The sequence below is a fragment of the Syngnathus scovelli genome, chromosome 16 (assembly GCF_024217435.2).
Source record: "Syngnathus scovelli strain Florida chromosome 16, RoL_Ssco_1.2, whole genome shotgun sequence".
Lineage (NCBI taxonomy): Eukaryota > Metazoa > Chordata > Actinopteri > Syngnathiformes > Syngnathidae > Syngnathus > Syngnathus scovelli.
Genome location: NC_090862.1, coordinates 7673135 through 7696314, shown reverse-complemented (window position 1 = coordinate 7696314; position 23180 = coordinate 7673135). Strand labels below are relative to the sequence as shown.

General features: G+C 44.7%; 2 protein-coding genes across 2 annotated transcripts; both read right to left on the bottom strand.

The window, feature by feature from the left end:
• Positions 1-2065: 2065 nt before the first annotated feature.
• On the bottom strand, positions 2066-17813 carry LOC125983603 (secretory phospholipase A2 receptor-like). Its single transcript, XM_049744977.2, has 48 exons — positions 17712-17813; positions 17424-17539; positions 17299-17355; positions 17081-17236; positions 16905-16990; positions 16483-16603; positions 16366-16416; positions 16135-16302; positions 15902-16018; positions 15711-15827; positions 14855-15066; positions 14676-14785; positions 14377-14498; positions 14252-14308; positions 14026-14181; positions 13852-13940; positions 13399-13522; positions 13272-13322; positions 13031-13198; positions 12791-12907; positions 12600-12716; positions 12135-12343; positions 11956-12065; positions 11674-11795; positions 11549-11605; positions 11314-11469; positions 11132-11223; positions 10712-10832; positions 10591-10632; positions 10345-10512; positions 9185-9304; positions 8990-9106; positions 8902-8931; positions 8675-8821; positions 8427-8576; positions 6709-6843; positions 6479-6639; positions 6279-6402; positions 6142-6196; positions 6001-6067; positions 5181-5314; positions 5069-5112; positions 4823-4996; positions 4591-4736; positions 4367-4519; positions 4031-4119; positions 3770-3956; positions 2066-3235 (listed from the first exon to the last, which is right to left on the bottom strand). Exons 2-48 carry the CDS (start codon positions 17443-17445, stop codon positions 3065-3067), a joined length of 5499 nt encoding a protein of 1832 aa, XP_049600934.2. The 5' UTR covers positions 17446-17539; positions 17712-17813; the 3' UTR covers positions 2066-3064.
• A 3129-nt stretch (positions 17814-20942) lies between these two features.
• Positions 20943-23071, bottom strand: sco1 (synthesis of cytochrome C oxidase 1). Its single transcript, XM_049745006.2, has 7 exons — positions 22787-23071; positions 22385-22507; positions 22205-22295; positions 21943-22140; positions 21720-21812; positions 21329-21444; positions 20943-21225 (listed from the first exon to the last, which is right to left on the bottom strand). The coding sequence occupies exons 1-7, from the start codon at positions 22940-22942 to the stop codon at positions 21091-21093; spliced, it is 912 nt and encodes a 303-aa protein (XP_049600963.1). The 5' UTR covers positions 22943-23071; the 3' UTR covers positions 20943-21090.
• Positions 23072-23180: the final 109 nt, after the last annotated feature.

Genomic DNA, 23180 nt, shown 5'->3' with positions numbered 1-23180 from the left:
CCCAATTGTTATCAGTGTGCTATTATTAGTGCATTAGTCATGCCTTGATTTACGAGTTAAATGCATTCCATGCCTGAGGTCCTAATTCAATTTCATTGTAGATCAAATCAATATACAATGGCGTTAATCCATCGCAGATTTACCAAAATTGAACTTTGTGCATTGTGTACTAAGAGCCAACTGTAACATTGTAAATTCAAGTTAATTTGCACAGAATAAAAAAAATGGAAGAATTTGTCGTGCCAAAAATAAAGAACAGCTGCCTGAAAAATGTACTTCCAGTACCAAAATATTTGTACTTGGTTACTTCCCACCAGCAGTTCCGCAAGTGAGTGGCATGTGGACCCAGTGAGTGGTCTACTCTAACGACTGAAGCGACTTAAAGGCGGAATGCCCGGAAGACAGTGAGAATGACTTTTTGAAAGGCAGTGATTAGTTCAGAAGTCGAAGCGCTGCGGGTCAGGTCGCGGCCGAAAAGGAGAATGTTTGCCTTGCTAATCCACTTTCCAAAGGAGGAACGTAGCAGCTGCGCAGACAGACCCTTGGGTTATTTTAATACTTCAGAACTCCAGCACATCATGCATTCAAATATTGACATTCATTCTTGTATAAGAGTAACACTTGAGAATGTAAATACTGGAAATGAAATGATTAATAAAGGATAGTGACTGAAATGTAGTATTCGTGTGTGGATATTTTAGAGGGTAATTGAAATCTGCGTTTGTGTTTTAGTGGCACTTTTAAGTCAAGGTAACAATGGACTGACAAGGGTTAGCGAACTAAAAGTTGGATGAAGGAAGAATTGAAGATGTGATCTGATCTAAATGTGTTGTATTCCGGAAGAAAGTTAAGACTTGATCTGTTGTCTTGGGATCTCATCCCTGAGATGATGTCATCACATCAGACAAGCAGCTCGTGACATCAGCGCTTGACGGGTTAAAGCAAAACAGATTGGTCATGTGACTGCTGTTGTTGGAAATTTAACGCAACGTCTTACCAGCCACGCTCAAACTTTAAAACGCCTGCTGGCAATTATAAAGAAAACAATTAAGAATTTTAAAGTGACGTTTGGGATGAAGTGATTCAGTGTGCAACCTGAGCCAGTAGATGGCACTAGAGTGGAAAAATTGCTACTTTTTAAAATAACATATGACAGCATATCAAGGCACTGATTGTCTTTTTTGCATGCATATTTTTTATTGAATATGTTGACATGAGAAAATCACTACACTGGCTTTTGTCATCAATACAAGAAAAAAAATACACGTTGAAACAGGACTCTCGACTAGTTCTCCAAGCATCACTGCCAGTAACAAATCTGCCTTCACAAATACACCATTAATTGTATATTTCCGCTTCCTTGTTTTATTCCTCTCATTTTTTGACATGCTACCACATAATTCATCCGATTCATGCCATTCCAATTTTAACATATTTCAAATATTTGTCATAGGTGCTTCCATTTTTTTTCATTCGAAAAATGTTTTTGCAAAATTCACAAATTTCCAGCAAAATTTTCCCCACTCATTCCGGATGGCACATTCGACATTTCACATATACATCGTTCCAGTTTGACATTCACATCATTCTGCACATTCATGGACGGAGGACTTTCAATATTCCCAAGCCACGTTTCAAAAATGTCACGTTTAAAGTTTGTGCTAAATTTTGCAAAAATTAGTTTTTTTGGACCATTGAACTGCTTCTTATTCCTACCTATTCCAAAACTTCCCACTTCGCAAAAATGTTCAACTTCGCTTACCGTTTTTATCTTTTTTTCCCGCCCATCGTTTTTTGTGGCCCGTTTTTTCTCGCTTACTGTTTCTCTCTTTGCTTAGTTTTTTTTTCTAGCGTATCGTTTTTTCTCGCCTACCATTTTGTCCTCGCTCGCTTACCGTTTTTGTCACGTATTTGCTTTGTATTTTCCTGCTTCGTTTTTTTCCTCGCTTAGTGCGTACTGACCGTTGTTCTCACCTACATTTTTTTCGTTTTTTACGCTTACTATTTTCTCTCGCTTATCGTTTTTGTCACTTAAGGTTTTCTCGCTTATCTTTTTTTTTCACTCTTCCATTTTTTCATGCTTACTGCTTGCTTACTGTTTTTCTCACTTAAGTGTTTTTTCTCGCATATCGTTTTTTCTTGCTTACGTTTTCTCACTTACCGTAGTTTTTTCTCGCTTACCATTTTTCTCACTTACTGTCTTTCTTGCCTATTGTTTTTCTCGCTTACTGTTTTTCTTGGCTATTGCTTTTTCTCGCTTACTGTTTTTTCTCGCTTAGTTTTTCTTGCGTACCTTTTTCTCAATTACTTTTCCTCGCTTATGTCACATGCCGCTTTTCTCACGTAACATTTTTCTTGCTTATCATACCATTTTCCTTGCCTATTGTTTTCCTCGCTTACCATTTATCCCGCTTATCGCTTTTTAGTTGTTCTCGCTTCCTGTGTTTCTCACTTAACGCTCACCTATGTTTTTCTCACTGTCTCGCTGTTTTTTTCTCGCTTATCGTACTGTTTTTCTCGTTGACCGTTCTCGCTTACCATTTTTTCTCGCTTACCATTTTTCTTGCTTACGTTTTTCTCGCTTGTCGTTATTTCTCGCCTTTTCACATCATTTGTTAGCAAAGTCAAAGTCTGCTTTACTGTCAATTTTTTCACATGTCAAGACATACAAAGAGATCAAAATCCCTCACTATCCTACTATTCCCCATTCCCAAGTTTTCATCCAGCTTCTTTGCCTTCACATGCAGTTTCTCCAGAAATTGCATTCTCATCATACAATCAGTCAAAAGGGTCTCTTGATCGGGCCAGGAAAACTATCTTAACTACAAATACTGCACATTTCAATGCAATAAACACAAAGTCAGGATGTACAAAGGCAATCAAAAAGAAAAAAAACAATCAAGCATGCAAGTATGGCTTTTTCTAATAGCCAATTAGACTAAGATTAAATATTAAACTATAAAGTGGTTACTTTTGTACAATTATCCCAAAAACCATCTATGGCTGATGGAAAAGGCTGTGCCAAAAATAATTTGGACACTTTGACCATATCAATCCTCACATTTTACCGCAGGCTGGTCTTAGTGGAGCTTTGCTTGATGTCCTTGATGGACACGTGACCCCTCACAAACATCTGCGTGATGCTTTGCAGATTGGCCACTCTGTATTTGTAAGTCACCTTGTCGAGGCTGTTGATTGTGATCTGGAAATGATCGTCGGTGCACTTGATGACAACCTGAGTGACAACAAGACACCTTGCATGTGATGAGTGTGAACAGCATGGCAGCAAGATGTGACGTTCACGCTGACATTTTTGGGACTTGTGACTTTTTTTGGAAAGCAAGTCTTGCTAGTGATTGGAAGAAAATTCATGCTGTTGTGGACATTTCTGAGTAACATCACGAGGGGTGGAATGGTTTGAGCAATTCCTTTTGACTGTGACATTTCCATTGCGTACTTTTTGCAGTTTGGGAAACAAAATCACTCCAACCTTTAATAGTGGCCAGGTGCTCTTCAACCAGTAAATGGCCGTTTTCCATAGGAAACAATTGTTTTTTAAGATTGAAGTATGTTTAGGGATGTTCTACAAGATGGTCTTGACGGACACAGTTGTATGAATAAGCCTTGCACATAAGAACAAACAATGGAGCGTCAATTAGATACCGGCACCAATCAAAGGTAAGGAAAATTCCACACGGAAGGTTGGAAACCCCAAAACTGTAAGGCGGACGTGCGAGTGTGTGCAGAAATATGATGTGATTCACGTCACCTTGACTTCTTGTGCGGGTCCAGAGCTTTGTGTGGGATGCTCCTCTCCTTTGTTCCAAGTTGTGTTCACTCTGGAGTACAGCCGAATCTTCTTGGTTACAAAGTTCAACTTGAGGAGCAGCGCGACCACATTGTCGGTAGACTCGTCGTCATCGTCGTTGTCAGGCACAAACAGGCTGATTTTAAACCTGCAACACAGATGTGCAACTGTGTGTTTGTGGTATTAGCATTCTTGTGCCCGTGAGGTTGGGGGTCCTCGTACCAATCTGCCAGTTTATTTGCTCGTCCTGTGATGGTGATGATGTTGTTCACACGGAGACCTCCCCTCAGCTCGACAATAAAACCAGCATACTGAAAACACGCAGTCAAAACATAACTGACAAAAAAATCTTTGAGTGGAAAATGCGTGCGAATGCCAAGATCTGACGTTGAACTGAAATTGTGTGGAAATCATTACAACTTTTCATTGAACAGTCCAGAAACGGGGGAGGATGGATCAAATGTGAAGGGATTTTTTTTTTGGTTCATGTAGTGTGCAAAGGAAAACAAAAATGCTCTTCAGCATTCACGCAGACAAAAAAAAAAAAGTTCAACTCACTCTTTTCCCTGACATGGTGTGCTTGCTTCTGTGCAAGAGTATGCGGTCACCAGAATGGCTCTCCTTCACTGAGGTGATTGCATAATGCGCTTTGGGCATCTTGCACATGAAGCTGTTGGGTAGCTTGCAGCTCATCTGCTTCCATCTTCCAGTCTGAAAGATGAGCAAGATGAATTTCAGTGGATCGTGCCGGTGTTCTTGCAAGTGCTCAATTGGCCACGCACCTTTTGCGAGATCGCCACGCAGTCCTTCTTCAGGTGTTTGGGTTCTTCCGGGGCCCAGTCGGTGAAGGTCACCTCGTGGTGGTCTGACCACTCAAACATGCCTATTACACTCTGGTCATTCAGTCCGGTCCACATGTCGCTGGTGTCTGCAGAGGACAAAGGCGAGCAGAAATCTCACCCAGTGGTCAGGTGTTCCACCTATCGAGTAGTTCTACAAAGACAGTTTGCGCACTGAAGTTGGAGGCCTTTTTAATCCACGTCTGCTCCACCTCGGAAAGGATAGACACCAGATTGGCACCCAATTTCTCGCAGACAGCTTGAGCATCGGCCCACTCCTTCTTGTCCTCAAAAGCTTTGTAACAGAAGCCCGCAAACTCCTCCCAGGACTGTCCCGAGCATCTCGGCTCTGCAGGTGACATCCCATGCGAGTTTAGTAGTAGCTGAGCGCTAAACATGAAAATATGCTCCGCAAACTCACCTCCATCTGCAAATGTGAAGGCCTGATCCGTCGAGTTGGCACCCCTGCAGGTCGTAAACGTGAATGAGCTGGGCCTCTTAATGGTACTTTGCCATAAATGTTGGCCACTCACTTGAGGGAGCTGATCCCGTTGTGGGTGGAGCCAGCAAAGTCGTTCTTTACCACAGCCTCCATCACAATACAGTCTCCTCCGATGTCGTTACGAATGACGCCGGCGTGAATAGCGGCCGCGCAGATGCTTGAGTCCTGCACTCACATCAGAATCAGCTTTATTGACCAAGTTTGTGCATGCCAAACAGGGAATTTGACTCTGGTTGATCTCAGCCTCTGTACAACATTTTAGTGATTGACAACATTCAGGTAACTAACAACATTTAAGTGGCGAGAGCAGGATGTTATTGCACAGTGATGTCTCTGAGATGTCTCTGAGACTCTGAGTGGTGTGAGTTCATCAGAGCGACTGACTGGGGGAAGAAGCTGTGTCTGCTGGTTTTGGCGTACAGCGCTCTAACGCCGTCCAGAGGGGAGGAGTTCGAACAAACTGTGACCTGGGTGAGAGGGGTCTCCAGAGATGTTACTTGCACGTTTCCTGGACCTGGACAGGTACAAGTCTTGGCTGGATGGGAGGTTTGTCCCGATTATCTTTTCCGCAGACCTGAACTCAATTGGCAGGTCACAATAGGGAGGATTTGACTCCCTGCCCTGGCATGTCAGGGCACAATTTTAATCACACAGGTACTGCACATGCTGCCATTCTGCCTGTCTAAATAAATGTAGCCTTTCTGATTGGTGTGTGGAAATGAATGAATCTTTCAAAACTGAAATGTAAAAGAAAATCCAAATTGAAATGTAGGTTCATCTTTGAAATGTTTATTTTTGGCAAGAGCCACTGCCTCTCCAGTCCAAGCGTTACTGGGTCAGCAATCACGTACCTCATTGTAGACCAAGGTTCCTGTGACATTGTGTTGGGAGTTGGCACACTTGGGTGGGCAGTGGAACCTGCAGAAGGCAACGACGAGCAAATTGACGACAGGCGCTCACCGTCATGAAACGCTGTGGCAAATACGACTCACGTCATTGCCTCGGTCAAGTGGAGGCTATTGAACGTGCTGTCACAGGTCATCGCATCTGTCAGACAAAAGGTGATGTCAAAAAATGGGTTGTATGTTTTTCCCGGCAACCTCGGCAGCGGAGGGAGAGACTCGCTTACCGTCACGTGCGCATCCCAAGAGGTCAAAGCTGAGGCCGAAGTCAACGCTGTCCTCCAGCGGCAGGATGCGGACGTACTGAGTGGACAATGGCGAGCCAAACCGGTGCTCCCCCCCTCCGGTAAACTAGAAATAGCACTGTTTTTGTAATGGCAAGTTTGGACTGACCAGTTGGTGTCAGGTTGACTGGCTGGCCGCTCACTATTCCGTTCGGGTGTTCAGTCCAGCTTTTGCCATCAACACTCGTCTTCATCTCAAAGTCGATGACGCAGGACCTTTGGTCAACGTGAGGACAGCCCTGGGTGACGATCCCAGTCACCTTTTTCACCTGACCCAGGTTCACCTGAATCCAGCTGGTGGAGGCTGCAGGACACGAGTTTGCTCAGGACACCAAACTGCCAGTGTCGAAGTAGCTGTCAGTTTTCTACATACGATCTTGTGATGGTCTCCAGCAGGAATTACGACTCAAGTGAGCTTTCTCGGGGCTGGCGTCGCTCATAGAGGAGGAGGCTTCAAACGCTGAGTTGGCAATGTGCTTGTCCGCCTCGATCAAACTGTCAAGACACACTGAGGACAACCCAGAATTATGTTGCAACAGATACTGAAAGGCATCCCTGATAACTGTCTGGCCACCTGTCCTTCACAAGAACCATTGTACAGTAATCCCTCGCTACATTGCGGTTCGATTATCACGGTTTCAGTATATCGCAGATTTTTTTTCCCCAAAAAAATAAAAATAAATAATAATTCACAAATTCAAAATAAACCTTCTGAATTGAGGAATTATGGCACGAAAGTTGCCCACACGCCAGCAGAAGGCAGAGTGTCCACACAATTGCAGTACGTACACTAGTACCTTTTTATAAAAGTTATGAGTTCTAAAAACATATTTATAGGATTGTACCTTGTTTTAAAAATATTGTTATAATGATAATAAAATAGTCTTAAAAACAGTATGTACACTTGTACCTTGTTATAAAAAGTTGTTATAATAAGAGTTCTAAAAACATTTACAGTATGTATACTTTAGCTACATATACATGTCACATAATATCATATTTACCGTAATTTCCGGACTATAAGTCGCACCGGACTATAAGCCGCACCAGCTAAAATTCAGGGATATTTTAGTTTTTTTCTTACATAAGCCGCACGTGCACATGAGTTTTTTACAAAGAAAGACAGTACACAGAAAGCCGTAAAAATCCATAAATACGCCTCGCCGCCATTTAAGCCTCAGGGTTCAAAGTAACCTTCTGAATAAAATACATTAAAAGTTCACATTCATTACAACTTGTTTTTGGTGAGCAAAATGTCAGAAGAATTGAATTTAAATGCTGATTGATTGGGTTTTAATACAATGCAGATGGTCCAAACAGCGCCACTGCTTTGTGTAATCTCTAAGAGAAAGGGTTTAGAGCCCTTTGACGCAGGTCACCTAGCGTGCATTCCTACTAAAGCTCATAATAGTCACAAGCAACACAGCCAGAATAAGCAGCAGCCATAGTAGTGTTTCAAAATAGTATTTTTGTTGTTTTTTTTCTTCAAGATACCGTACAACAGTGGTCCACAGCCTTTTTACGAGTGTATAAAAGTGATCATCACAAAAATCACGAAAAAAATCTTATATAAACCGCACCTGACTATAAGCCGCAGGGTTCAAAATTTTGGAAAAAAGTCGCGGCTTATAGTCCGGAAATTACGGTATATTATTTATACATAATTTTTTGTATGTCCTTTATACTATATATTAATATAGTATTTACATGTTTGAAACTATTATTTAATGTTCTAATGATAACATATGTACTTGTATGGTTTAATATACACTTATTGATACACAAACAATGTATGTTTGTTAAAAAAAAAAGGTGACATTATACAGATTTTCACATATCACGGGTGGTCTTGGAATCAATTATCCGCGATAAACGAGGGATTACTGTATTGTGTTGTTCTGGGCATTGTTAGGCACGTCAATTCACCAGGCCAATGGTTGCCAAGCTTTTATGGCGAGTGGTCCCCTGAACCTTTTAGTCATCGCGTCAACTTTGACTTTAACGTCCTTAGCAACAGACCATTCAATGTGCCGTCATTCCCCAACTCTGGTTGGGAGATACCGCATTAGACAACAGAGACTGGAAGCCTACCTTTCCGTTCACAGCTGTAGACCATGTGCAGGTATTTGGAGACAGCAGGGCAGGTCTCCCGGACGCCCTTGAAAGGGTCAGCAAGACAATATTGACGGTTGTCACATTTTTGCCTGTAGTGAGGGAGGGCTCCTTGCACCACGCAAGTCTCTGCAAGTCACAAGGCCGAGTGGAAGCTTATTTGGCTGCAACGGTCGTATAGTCGGACCAAAATGCAACGCGACGACGTCGCTTATGTCCTGTCTTACCATTCGATCCGCTCTTAGTTGGACAAACGCTGCCATTCCTCCGTCCGTAGAAGGCTGACTGGATGCGGATGACGCTTTGACCGTCACTCTGACAAAAGAGTTCGGTGTGCTGCTGCTGGTGGTTGCAGACAAGGATCTCCCGAAAACCTGCGAGCGCACCGTCATGTCTTTTCTCCGTCTCGCATCATTTGACCTCAACATTCAGGATTCGGGGAGACTTGACTTACCGTTATGGCGTAGAGGTTCCGGTTTCTGTCCTGCGAGGCAAAACCAAAGATGGGCATCAAAACGAATTGGCCATGAGTCACATCTTACCTCTTGCTCTTTTCTTGCACATGTAGCTGTTCTTCTTCTGGCAGTCGTCAAATTCCCATTTTCCACTTTTAGTGTGAAAGGAAAGGCAGTTTTCACCAGAGGGTTTACTAGGGCTCTCTGTAAAGAGACGGCAGATGCTAAGCGCTCCTCTCCATTGCTCCAGACCAACAATTATTGGACAGGGTCTGGACCGACCTGTGGTCCAGTGGGTGTAACGAAAGGGAGACCCGTCAGTCCACTTGCATCCGTCTTGAGTGATTGTGGTTTTGGTGGCCAACCACCAAGAAGAAATGTTTTGAAGAAGGCGGGACAGATCTTTGGATCAGACATGAGTAAGTTGTCACCAGTGAATGTCTTTAAGCTTACATGTATCATGGTTATAAATCCATTTGACATTTTACTTATTCCCTTGTGGTCTTTTGTCTAAATTCCTCGTCGTCATAGCACCACAAGCTCCTCTTTTACACCTATCCTAAGTAGCGGCTCAGAGCAAGCCGTTTTGGTGCGGTCTCTTTAAATGCAAATGAGATACTTCACCCCCCCCGGCCAGACATATTTTTAGTTTTTAGCGGAGGTAGCGTTTCCTTGCGCCGCAAACCTTTAGCTTGATTAAAAGATGTCGACAGCAGAAGACTTGTCCTTCCAACCATACATAACACGTAACATAATAAATTCCCTCACAATATTTATGAACGCAGTCAAGTTAAGCTAATGCTAGCCAGAAGCTGCTAGCCAGAAGCTAACAAATTCATTTCACACATTCTTGTGTTCCCCAAGAATAAAACGTGCAATTAGCTGATACAACTACTCAAAATAGATCCACAAGAAGTGACAACAGAGGGCACAGCGCTAAAATCAGCAGAAAGACCGATACTAATTCTACGACATTGAGGGCATCCTAGACACGCAATACGAAAGTTAAATACAGTTTATTATTTTAGTGTCATCTCAAGCTTAGCGCTTTACTGAGTCCTTCGTTTCCATAGACTGAAGAAACTGAATCTTCAATGAAACAAAGTTTTTTTTGTATACAGACGAGTTTTTTGTATGGTGGCTTATCAAGGCCATCTAGTGATTTAAAAGAAAAGCAAGATCTGTCAATCCTTATAGCTGTCCTTTTCCGGTCAGATGCGAAAGAAATGTCAAGACAACCACTTGCGGTCTGGTAACCAACTGCAGGTGACGTCACAAACGTTTTGTCTCGTCTCACAAACAACGTTTTGTCTTGTCTTGAAAATGAGCAACGAAAGACAACTGACAAAAAGTTCTTTCAAAATTTCTTTGGCAGATACGCCAGCCTCTACAAATATCGCAAGATTCTCAACCAACAGTCCCCATCAAGCCCATAAGCCTACCTTGTAAGAACTTCTGTTCACTTGTGTGGGTGATGCTGAGCAGGTCGCCTCCGAGGCCGACGCAGTCGTCTCGCGCCTCCTGCCAGGTCTTGCGGGACTTAAGGTTGATCAGGTAACAGAAGTTGTTGGACGGGTTGTCCGACCACCAGCCGCACTTTTCGCTCCAGCCTGCAAGCGAGACTTGCGTCAGTTGAGGGCCAACTGACCAACGACCAATCCTGTGTCGGCCTAGGGTGGGACGCCCACCTCTTAATGACGGCAGATCAGGGAGAGCCTCTCGGATTTTGGCTGCAAGAACGCAAGGGGGATCAAATATTAGGAAGCAGCGAGAGGTTAAGGGCAAAGTGAGCTGTGGTGACTTTTGGACCTTTTTTGCAGACGGATGGCTGCTCTTTAGTGCAGGACCACTCGTGAAATTGTCCAGAAGCTGACAGAGCAATGCAGTCACCGCGTCCTGTTGACTGTTCTCCCTCCAGCGTGATGTTGTCCTGCGGACGACAGGACGACTTAAAACGTTCTCATTACTCTACTCTATTTTTAACATCGACAACTACAACTCTTCCAGTGAAATCACAATGTTCCTCTTTTATTCTCAGAATGTCCATCTGTAAAATTCTGCACTTTTATATGACAAGACAAACTTGTATTTTATTCAAGCTTGTCAATTTTATTTTTCTTAGATAACTGCTAATTAAATTTGTGTTAGTGGCCCAGCCCCTTTGAAACTTTACAAATGTCATTCTGGACAAATGCCAAAATTTTAGACTGCTGTAGACATTTCACTTACTGCAGACGTTGCATCGCTCCAGGAAAATTTGTTGCCTTGGTTCTTCTTTAGTCCCACGAATGGCCAATATCTTTTATCATCTCGCATGTGAGCTTGAGGAAAGCAGAACAAGCGCTAGTTGCAAAGATGCTGGGAAGCATTGCGGGATGATCACAGGATCATCAGTTTGTCTTGGTGCTCACCAGCCAAGAATTTTTTTTCGTCCTCTGAGTGGACGCTGGCCAAGTGACCATGCTGTTTTATGCAAAACTCCTCAGCCGACTGCCAATTCCTACGTGTCCACTCAAAATGATAGCAAGAGTCGTCGTGCAGGAAGTCGCCGGGGTTGCAGGAGGAAGCTGAAGCCACAAACAAACTTGGATTGGAAAAGCACGGCGGAAGGGTGCAGGAGTAAAAACAAGCGTGGCAGCCACTCACTCTCTACTCGATCGTAACCGAAATCTTTGAAGGAACACTGCCGGCCTTCCGGGCAGTCTGCAAAAAGACCACACAATTGAAATGTCCCTTTCGACATAAACATGACAACTCCTGAGCAGGCTTACCGTCCAGTGGGCGTTTGCACATGTACAGCAACGAGGATCCGCACGAGCCGTGTCGCCACTTTCCTGGCTGACTTCCGATCCACGTGCCTTGGTTGACATACACGCAGGACTCTACGTCGGAGCTGTCGAGAGAAGTCGTGAAAAGCGTCTTACAAACAGGATGAATCGGAGGTTCTTTTCTTGCTCTCTTTCAACAAAAGCCTTTTTTTACCCTCGTCACATGTGCTCTTTCCCATTTTGGAAACGGGCCTAAAAACCTTGCCTGACATTCAAGACTCTTACCTTGTAACGTGACGCGAATCCCAGTTGGAGTAGGTCACCGTCACACGGGCATCGGACCAAGTCATCTTCTGTTCCTCCGCGTCATACCGACACCAGAACTCGTCGCATTTCTGCAGAGGCCAATCCCGGTTGTCAGTCATGTACCAGTAGAGAACCAACAACCCGCGCTTCCGTCTCACCAGATTGGAGAGTCCGATCCAGTAGGGGTTCTTGCCCATTTGCTTCTTCACAAAGGCTTCCTCGTCCGATGAGGCGATGGAGACCAGGTCGCCGCCCTCCCAGACGCAGTCGTACCGAGCCCCCAGCCAACCGTTGGGGGTCGCCATCTTCTTGTAGCAATTGGACTGGTGAAGACTCCACCCCTTCTCACATGTTGATTCAGAATTGACTGAGGACACCATTATTGTGCAGTTATTCAGAATTGCAAAAATACAGAATTATCTACACGTAATGGCATTACTGTCTTGTCAGCATTTTGTGGAAACAAAAATTTCACTAAGCTAGTTATTGCCAATCGTGTCAACTGGGGGACCAAACATTGACACGCCCACAAAGAAATGCCTGCCGACTAATATTGTGGGACTTCAGAAGACGACTTCCTTAATACTCAAAACTCTAAGAATCGGACAAATGTCAAATCATGCCTCTTCCTATTCTCTTGCAGATGTAGCAGCTTTCTTCTTTGCAATCGTCAAATTTCCAGCGGCCCTCGGTAGTGAGCAAGGAAAGGCAGCTTCCATCGGGGCCTTCTCCGCCGATGCCTGGAAGGAGACGACAGAAGCTAAGCACTCGTCTGTTTTGTCGCCGACAAACATTCCCCGGGTTATAGGCAGACCTGTTTTCAGGTTTTCGTAAGTGGACATCGATCCGTCAATCCACTTGATGCCGTCGGTGGTATTAGCATTGGCGCCCAACCACAGAGAGGGACTGGTCAGCGGAAAAGCGTACAGACCTTTGGACAACGATGATGAAGAGTTTGAACATCGTACAGATGCGTGTGTAGCAGCGTTGTTCCTTCTGGAGTTCATGCGGCATGAAATGTGTGAGCCTCTATCGTGTCCTCTGGGCAGTTTACCTTGTATGAAGTACTCTTCACTTGAGTGGGTGATGCTGAGCAGGTCGCCGCCGAGGCCGACGCAATCGTCTCGCGCGTCCTGCCAGGTCTTGCGGAACTTGCGGTTGATCAGGTAGCAGAAGTCGTTGGACGGGTTGTTCAGCCACCAGCCGCACTTTTCGCTCCAGCCTGCAAGCAAGAACCGTGTCACTTGAGGTCAAAGTGGTGACCGACCGTGTCGGCTACAAAGTGGGACGCCCACCTGGTTTCCATGTTGATGACGGCAGTAAAGGGAGACCCTCTCGGACCTTGGCTGCGAGAACGCAAGGGGGATCAAATATGAGAGCAATGACAGTTAAGGGCAAAGTGAGCTGTGGTGACTTGCGGACCTTTTTTGCAGATAGATGGCTGCTCTGTAGCGCATGACCACTCATCAAATTGTCCAGAAGCTGACAGAGCAAAGCACTCATCGAATGCTGTCGAATTTTTTCCCATCAACTGCGTGACGTTGTCCTGCGGACGACACGGCGGACGCCACTTCAGCGTGTTTTGTGTTGTGCTTGGTTGAATGAGTCCTTTGTTTTTCCATTCCGTGTTGTAGCATTTCAACTTTCTTCTGGTGAAATTCTGCACTATATCCTACAAGACGGATTCCTTTTTTGTTGTTTAAATCTCATTCAGGTTTTCTTGTTCGTGTTAATATCATTCTAAAGGGAAACTGGCAACTTTGTTCCGCAAATGTTCCAGAAGTATTTTTCTATTCTTGCTACATGACTACAATTCCAATCTTTTGCCTTAGGGTAGGGGCAAATTTTTTAGACTTCAGTAGATGTTTTACTTACCGTAGTGTGTTTGTCCATCCACTCAAAGCTATTTTTTTTCTTCCTCAGTCCCACAAAAGGCCGAGATCCTCCTGCGTCTCGGATGTGAGCTTGAGGAAAGCAGAACAAGCGCTTCGGCTCAAAAAGAGCACCTACATTGTCGAATGTTTCTTGGCAGTTGGTCTTAGCGCTCACCTGCCAAGAAATTGCCTTCGTCCGCTGCGAGGACGCTGGCCAGGTGACCTTTGCGTCCTTTGCAATACCTCTCGGCGGCCCACTGTACCATCTTCTTCCCCTCGAAATGATAGCAAGAATCGTCGAACAGGAATTCGCCAGGGTGGCAGGAGGAAGCTGAAGCCACAAACAAACTTGGATTCGAAAAGCACGGCGGGACGATGCAGGAAGCGTGGCAGCTACTCACTCTCCAATCGATCGTAAACGAAGTCTTTTAGGGAACACGGCCAGCCCTCCGGGCACTCTGCAGACAGGCCGCACAATTGAAATTTTCCTTTCGACATCATAATGACAACTCCTGAGCAGGCTTACCGTTCAGTGGGCGCTTGCACATGAACGCCAACGAGGATCTGCACGAGCCGTGTCGCCACTTTCCTGGCTGACTCTCGTTCCACACACCTTGGTTGACATACGCGCAAGACTCTACGTCGGAGCTGTCGGGAGAAGTCGTGAAAAGCATTTTACAAACAGGATGAATTGGAGGTTTTTTTCTTGCTGCCTTTTAACAAAAGCCTTTTTTCCCCCTCGTCACACGTTCTCTTTCCCATTTTGGAAATGGACCCCAAATCCTTGCCTGACAGTGAAATAACGTAAAGACGTGACCTTTTTACCTTCCAACCTGACGCGAGTCCCAGTTAGAGTAGCTCGCCATCATGTTGACATTGGACCAAGTCAGCTTCTTTTGCTCCTTGTCATACCAACACCAAGCCTCGTCGCATTTCTGCAGAGACCAATCCCGGTTGTCAGTCGCGTACCAGTAGAGAATCAACTGCTTGCGCTTCCGTCCCACCAGATTGGAGAGTCCGATCCAGAAGGGGACGTCGCCCATTTGCTTCTTCACAAAGGCTTCCTCTTTCGATGAAGCGACCGAGACCAGGTCGCCGCCCTCCCAGACGCAGTTGTGCCGAGCCCCCAGCCAACCATTGGGAGTCACCATCTTCTTGTAGCAACTGAAGCCCAAAGGGAGCCAGCCCTTGGTCCTATCACATAACTTCGGATCGACTGAGGAAACATGTGGAGGATCGTAGTATATTTTTATTTGACACATATCGCATATTCCACTTTTTCAAGCTCATCTCTGTTGAGTGTGGGCCTCAGGACGTGGGTACTTTTAGCCCTCAAGAAACGCTGATGTACAAGTAAAGAGACTAGAATTGGGTCAGCTGGCTCCGATCCAAATTTGACCATTAAGCAGTCTTGTTTGTGACCATTTTGGGGGAAGAAATTATACTGACTGTTTGAGATCAGATCAGAGTTTAACAATGAGTGGTTTGGTTTGGTTTGGTTTGTAACCGTTTAAGGTATTAGGGTAGAGACTGAATGTAAAAATCACAGAATCTGGAGGGAACGGTAGGAACTCTTCGCGGATGATTATTTTCCTGCCCTGAGCCAGCCACTTTCAACAGCGTGTTCCCGAAGAACAACTGACCACCAAATACAGTTGACCACAGGATTATCAATGCTTTGCCAAAATGTCGTGGTCGGGGAAAACAAGAATTTCAGACCAGCTGCAGTCTTAATTCCAGTTTTGCCGATTGCGTTAGCTCCATGACTGACAGTTGACACGCTCACAAAGAGAAACACGCTGATAGATTTCATCGAGAGGACTTCAGAAGTCAGTGCAATTCGGCCAAGCGTCACATTACCTTTTCCTCTTCTCTTGCAGATGTAGCTGCTTTTTTTTTTGCAATTGTCAAATTTCCAGCTGCCGTCGATAGTGAGCAAGGAAGGGCAGCGTCCGCCAGTGGCGTCATTGGCATTACCTGGAAGGAGACGACAGACGCTAAGGACTCCTCCGTTTTGTCACCGACAAACATTCCTCGGGTTATAGGCCGACCTGTTTTCAGGTTTTTGTAAGTGAACGGGGATTTATCAATCCACTTGCTGCCTTCAGTGATATTAGCATCGGCGCCCAACCATAGAGAGGGAATGGTCAGATGAAGGGCATACAGACCTTTGGATCAAAGTTAAACAACGAACAAGAGTTTGAACATTGACAGGTGCGTGTGTAGTAGCGTTGTTCCTTCTGGAAGTCCTTGCGGCATGAACTGTGTCCTCCGGGCAGTTTACCTTGTATGAAGTTCTCTTCATACGAGTGGGTGATGCTGAGCAGGTCGCCTCCGCGGTCGACGCAGTCGTTTCGCGCCTCCTGCCAGGTCTTGCGGGACTGGCGGTTGATCAGGTAGCAGAAGTCGTCGAATGGGTTGTCCAGCCACCAGCCACACTTATCGCTCCAGCCTGCAAGTAAGACTCGCGTCACCTGAGTGGCGACAAGAGCACGACCACGGATGTGACGCCCACCTGGCCTGAATATTGACGGCAGATGCGCAGTAAGAGCCTGTCGGACCTTGGCTGCAAGAGGGATCAAGTATGAGAGCGCGCATGAAAGGGCAAAGGGAGACGTTGTGACTTTCAGACCTTTTTTGCAGATGGCTCCATACATTTTGGTGCAAGAGCAGTCATCAACTCTTCCTTCTGGCCTCAGAGCTGCACAGTTGTAAGAGTTTGTAGGTCCGTTTGGCACCCATGGGGTGCCGGCCTGCAAACATGTCGGAGGTGACTTGAGCGCATGGCTTTTTCTTTCCTTTTTTTTAACTCTTGTTAATTACATTTCTAATTGCCATCAAACTGCAGCTTTGTACTTGTTCCAGTTGATTTTTTGGAAAACATTTATTTCTCTTCTCGTAACATGGCCACCATTCTGGTTAAACTTTGACTTTTTTCTTTTGTTCAAGAAAACTTTTACCTGCTAAAATGACACTTTGTATCTCACTTTTCCATTTCGGTAGAACATCTTCATTCTGGACAAATTTTTAGGTCACTCTAAACATTTCACTTACGGTAGATGTTCCGTCAGAATACTCAAACGTGCCGTTCTTCTTCTGGAGTCCTAACCATGTACGATGAGTTACGTTTCTCACGTGAGCTTGAGAAAAGCAGAACAAGCACAAGTTGCAAAGATGTTGAGGAGCATTGCAGGATGATCGCGGGATTGTCAGTTTGTCTTAGTGCTCACCAGCCAAGAATTTGGCTTCGTCCTCTGAGTGGACGCTGGCCAGGTGACCATTCCATCCCTTGCAGAAGTTCTCGGCGGGCTGCCAAGTCATCATCTTCCCCTCGAAGTGATAGCAAAAGTCATCGTACAGGAAGTCGCCGGGGTCGCAGGAGGAAACTGGAGCCACAAACAAATTTGCATTAGAAACGGATGACGGGACAAGCGTGGCTGCAACTCACCTTCCACTCGATTGTAACCCAAGTCTTTGACGGAACACGACCGACCCTCCGGGCAGTCTGCAGAAAAACCACACAATTGAAATGTTCCTTTCGACATCGTAATATCCCAACTCGTGTGGGCTTACCGTCCAGCGAGCGCTCGCACATGTACGGCAACGAGGATCCGCACGAGGCGTGTCGCCACTTTCCTGGCTGACTGTACGCGCCTTGGTTGATGTACGCGCAGGACTCTACGTCGGAGCTGTCGGGAGAAGTTGTGAAAAGCATCTCAGTATTTTTTTCTTTCTTTCTGATGAAAAAATGACAAAAGCTTTTTTTTTTTCCCTCTCGTCTCACGTGCTCTTTCCCATTTTGGAAAGGGGCCCCAAAACCTTGCCTGATAGTAAAACGATGTAAAGACGTGACCTTCATACCTTCCAACCTGACGTGTGTCCCAGTTGGAGTAGTTTGTCTTCACGCCAACGTCTGACCAAGTCAGCTTTTTTTCCACCGTGTCATACGGACTCCAGAACTCATATTTCTGCAGAGACCAATCCTGGTTGTCAATCGCGTACCAGTAGAGAATCAACTGCTACCGCCTTCAGTCTCACCAGATTGGAGAGTCCGATCCAGAAGGGGTCGTTGCCCATTTGCTTCTTCACAAAGGCTTCCTCGTCCGATGAGGCGACCGAGACCAGGTCGCCGCCCTCCCAGACGCACTCGTGCCGAGCCCCCAGCCAACCGTTGGGGGTCGCCATCTTCTTGTAACAACTGGAGCCGAAAGAGAGCCAGCCTTCCTCACACGCTGAGCCCGGATCAGCTGAGGACACATTTGAGACTTGTATGACCTACTGGCATAACTGTCTTGTCAGCAGTGTCTTGTCACCAACTTTGGCATTTGTATCGGGTTTTGTTTCAAAAGACAGAAAGTTGGTTCAAATTGGTCAGTCCAATCTGTATTTCTTTTAAACGAAATTAGGTTATTTTTGTAACTGGCATTCATTCCAGTTTCATTCCAGTTTCTCCATTTGCACCTACAATAATATTTTCCTGTGTTATTTTTTCAGATTTTCAAATGCAAATAACATACTATAAAGATCTGTTAATCTCTTTCTAGTAGGGAAGGGGCGCATTTTTACAACAATTTGAAATTAAGTCGTTTGTGGTGGCATTTTGCTTGCATCGCCGCTTAGGAAAAATGTGGCAGGCAGCTTGCGAGGCTTTGATTCAAAAGGCACTCGCTTTCAATTTTGGCTCACCACTAGATAGCACTAAATTGTACACTTCGCCCACAAACGATAAGACCAAATACACCCTCGTGTGGATGATTTTTGTACTGCTTGCTCTGAGAAACTGAGCCCCACATTTATTGATGTTGGCTCCTTTGTTAGCGCCTCAGAATGAATAAAACGACCTAGAAACCGGGGATTAAAAATGGAGAAAACACAGCAATGAAATGGGAGAACGTGAAGTCAAATTGTTCTTGTAAATATCCCGTTGTGGTTATTTTCCCTCATCATTCCTTCACCTTCACAACAAAACACTGGTGTGGTGGCCGTGGCTCAGGCAGTAGAGACCCTATGTAATTCTGATTTTAAAGTGAGAATTCTGACTTTAATGTCTGAATTCTGACTAAAGTGAGAATTCCCACTTTCTGACTTCAAAGTCAAAAGTCAAAGAATTCTCACTTTAAAGTCAGAATCCTGTCACCCCCGTTTTTTTCTTCACCGAGGCCCTTAACCTCTTCCGTACCAAAAAGCTGACACTCTAGCCACACACCTTGCCTCCAGGTCGCCATTGTAAATGAGAAAGTGTTCTAAATTGACTTACCTGGTAAAACTTTGGATGGATACAAATAAATAAATAATAAAATGAATACAATAAAAGCGGCACCCAATGAAAGAACGAGCCTCACGAGCACCTTAGGGTGCGATTTCATCGTCTCGGTGTCCACGGGGGGCCAGATTCCCCGCGGACCTTCCACTTGACCTCGCACAGCTTTCAAACAGCAGGCGCGCACACATCGGGCTCGCGTACGCTGTACGTGTGCACGCCGCCGGCTTTCTGAGGGGACTTGACGTAATTTGGCCCGTTTGACTACAACTGCTGAGCAACGAAAAACTTCACAACACTTTGATTTTATTCGGGAAGGCAAAACAAAGCAAGCGCTGCACCAGGGTAAAGTGAGGTGACGTAGTTTTTCCTTTGTTTGTCATAATGGATTCGCCGGTAACGTCATTTGCTCGTTAAACAAGAAATAAGATCAAAATATCCAGGTAACCTTTAATTAGTCATTGGTCACTTCATTTTTATTCTATTATAGTTTATTCATCATTCCTGACCTGTTCAATTTAAAACAATTCTTTTCACACATTTCTGTGAAAAATATCCATTGGCACAACAGTACCGTAGGGCAAAAAGTCCTAATATACGGAAGAGAATTAGGGCCAGTGAAAGGGGGGGGGGGGGGGGGGGGGGGGGGGGATTTGACAGGATTCTGAATTTTTTTTAAAAACTTTTTTTAAAGTCAGAATTCTGACTTTAAAGTGGGAATTCCCACTTTAATGTCAGAATTCTGACTAAAGTTTGAGTGCTTACTTGGGTTGACAGTCATAATGGCCCTCCGAAAGAAGATGACTACAATGCGGCCCGCGAAAAAAATGAGTTTGACACCCGATCTAGTGTTTCTTAACGGTCAGCAAGACCAAATAGTTGAAGATTGTGGTGGTGGTGGTGGTGGTGGTGGTGGTGGTGGTGGTGGTGGCGTGAAATGTGGTTTAGAAGGTTCTATTGGGTTAGTGGATGTTTCTGGTATTAAGAACCTCAACGGCGGAAAGTGAGCCAGGTGGATCAGCGGATCTCTGCGATATGCACGATCCTGTTAGAGTTTTGGGCCTCGAAGGTGAAGATGAGCCAGGTGGGCTGGTGGAACCCGAAGATTCAGCGGTAGATGATAACGATACAACTGAGAATGAGAAGGAGGAGGACGGAGAAGTTGATGAGATCAGAGTGTTTCATGGTGAAGAAAGAAGCTTCACTTCTTGACCAACAACGCGCACTTGCTCCTTTTTTTTCTGCTCCTCTTATTTATTTATTTATTGTTGTGTTATTTATTCATTATTTATTCAGCACGCTTTTGTTATACTTGTTACTTGTTTGTCTGTTGTGAGCCATGTCTTGTCACCGTGGGATAGGGGGGGAACGAAATTTCGGTTTCTTTGTGTGTCTTTGGCATGTGGAGAAATTGACAATAAAGCTGACTTTGACTTTGACTTTGACAAACTGGAACCAATTCCAAAGCCAGGAGGTTTCGGAATCAAGTCAACATCAGGAATGTTTTACAGATGTGATCTTCTCTATCAGAGTAATCTGATGTCATTTTGGGACATATACTTTGTTTGTTTGTTTGAGAGATATTTCAGTTAGAGTAAGGATACTTTCATGGAGCACCATTCCAAACAAACTGGGAGGGAGAACCCAGTGCTTTTTCTTTTAAAACATCACCATTATATTAGTTATTTTATATTTCACGCAAGTGAAGACGATTTAATTTAGAAGATAAACATAAATTAGTATACAATGGTACCAGGACTTCGAACTTTTTATGATAATGTGAAGCAAAAAAAATCAAATTAGACCAAGTGATGTCTCGGAACTCCAAAAGCTCAAATAAAGGCAGTGCTGTATTTAAAAATCAACATTCTTGAAGAGTCTGCTGTGAATTGTGATAAATATGTTTTCATTTTCAAACAAATAACATAAGACACTTTTGATTGAAGTTCATCAGGTTAATTTGTCCTGTTTGGCCTCCAATCATTTGTCCTTCTTGTACTTCCTCATGTGAGCTGCAATGGCATTGGAGATCTCCACGTTTCTTTTGTTTTGACCAAAATAGTCCACAAAGAGTCCGTCTGGTCCAACAAGATACATGATGATGGTGTGGTCCACCTGACAAACAACAAACATTACATAGCACCAGATATGGAAAAATGAGAATTTACAAACTCAACAATGCTGAATCGTCTTTCCATGATTGTTGGCGGTGACTCACAATGTAGTCATTGTCTTCATCTTTGGGTCCTTGACTGTAGTAAACTCGATAAGCTCTCGACACTTGCTCCACTTGAGCCGTCGTCCCCGTCAGGCCAATCAGCTTCGGAGAAAACTCTAGAAAAAACACAGACCACATCATGTCTGCTGTGACAGTTGCAGGAGTCGAGTTGGATGGTTTGTCTGCATGTGAGCATCTAGCTGTGAGATGTGGCCTACAGCAGCTCCTTGTGAGTGTCATTTTCTATTTGTTTTTGACTGCGTAGTAAAAAAAAAAAGACCAAATGATGGCTCCTAACTGAAAAAACTAATATTTCAATTTTTAACAGTGAGCATCATATCGCATCTTCTTAACTTCAGTATGATTGTTTCTCAGTGGCGCGACGCCGTACCTTTGACGTAAGCCCCCATGGCCTCCGGCGTGTCCCTGTCAGGGTCAATAGTGATGAGGATGGGTGTCAGTTTGGGCAGAGACTTTATTTTATCTGGATGAAAAAACAAAGAAAGCATCAAGTACTTGCATCAGTACCACCTGCAATAGTGAACGGTGGCAACAACAAAACCAGGTAGTTTGCCTGTTGAAAGGTTATTTACTTATTTATATTTTGATTTTACCAATTTCATCCACCACCTCCATCATCTTCTCCAGCTCGTCGGGGCAGATGTCAGGACAGTGCGTGAAGCCGAAGTAGATTAGCACCCACTGGCCCAGGAAGTCGTTGCTGCTCACCGACTTTCCATTGTGGTCCACCAGCGAGAACGGTCCGCCCAGCGCCGGGCGCCCCAACGACTTGTTGCGCTCTTTTTCCATTACTGTGAAACATCACGTTGTGTCAGAAAGGTCGTAAGTCAAAGTGTGGATAAATGTGCAGCTTACGTTCTTCTTTTTCGCTCTTTAAGTACTTCATCCCGCCAAGCAGAGCTCCACCCATGGCGAAGGTTATTGCTAAAGATTTCCATGTGACGGGCTTTACGGTAAACATTTGTGCCATTAGTTCAACATTTACAGGCTACTATTTCAAACGTTAAAACAACATTTTCAGAACAATGAACTCACCCCAGACTTCTTGGATTTGTCCCGTGATGAAGGCTTTGGAGGAAGCGTGGAAAATCGCTTGGCGCTTTGGGGATGTTGACATCGTGTTGCTAGGCAGCGGTTGCAAGGCTTCTTTGCATTCACCTGTCAGTCAAATGAGGAGCATGATGGATTATCTGACATGGTCACCTGTCAATCAAAATACTTGCAAATTAATAAATTATTTGATTATTAAATTATACATCTTGAGCTATTTCCGAAGTTCTCGACATTGTGCCGTCAGCATGAACACAGTAAAAGTATTTATTTCCAGAAATGGCACTCTGACGGCGACAATCAGGAGCAGATCACGTATTTGAAGTTAGGGGTTTAAATTGACACTTTTCTGAACGGAGTTTGGTATTGAAATGTAAAATGACCTACTCGGCAGGAAACGCTTGACGGCAGCGATGACAACGTGCGCATCGCTGCGATGTCTCTCCATACGAGGCGGTGGATAAATGTGACGCTTTGGAAGACATTTACGTCACCGCCAAACCGCCTGCAGCCAAGACGGCGAACCAAAACACTTAGCGACATATTAAATTGAACCTCCAAGTTTACAAAATTTGACGTCAGGGAAGCCGGAACTCGCCCTTTAACGTAGTTGCTCTCAGATCAGCTCATCTATGAGACAAAGGTCAGATTTGACGCGTTGGCGGATCTCAGATCAGCGTGCTTAAAGCGGAACTAGCGGAAGACGTCTCTTCTTCGTCACAGTGATACGTTTACGAATCTTCAACGCCCTCTATCGGATATAAAATTAAACAGGTGGCAA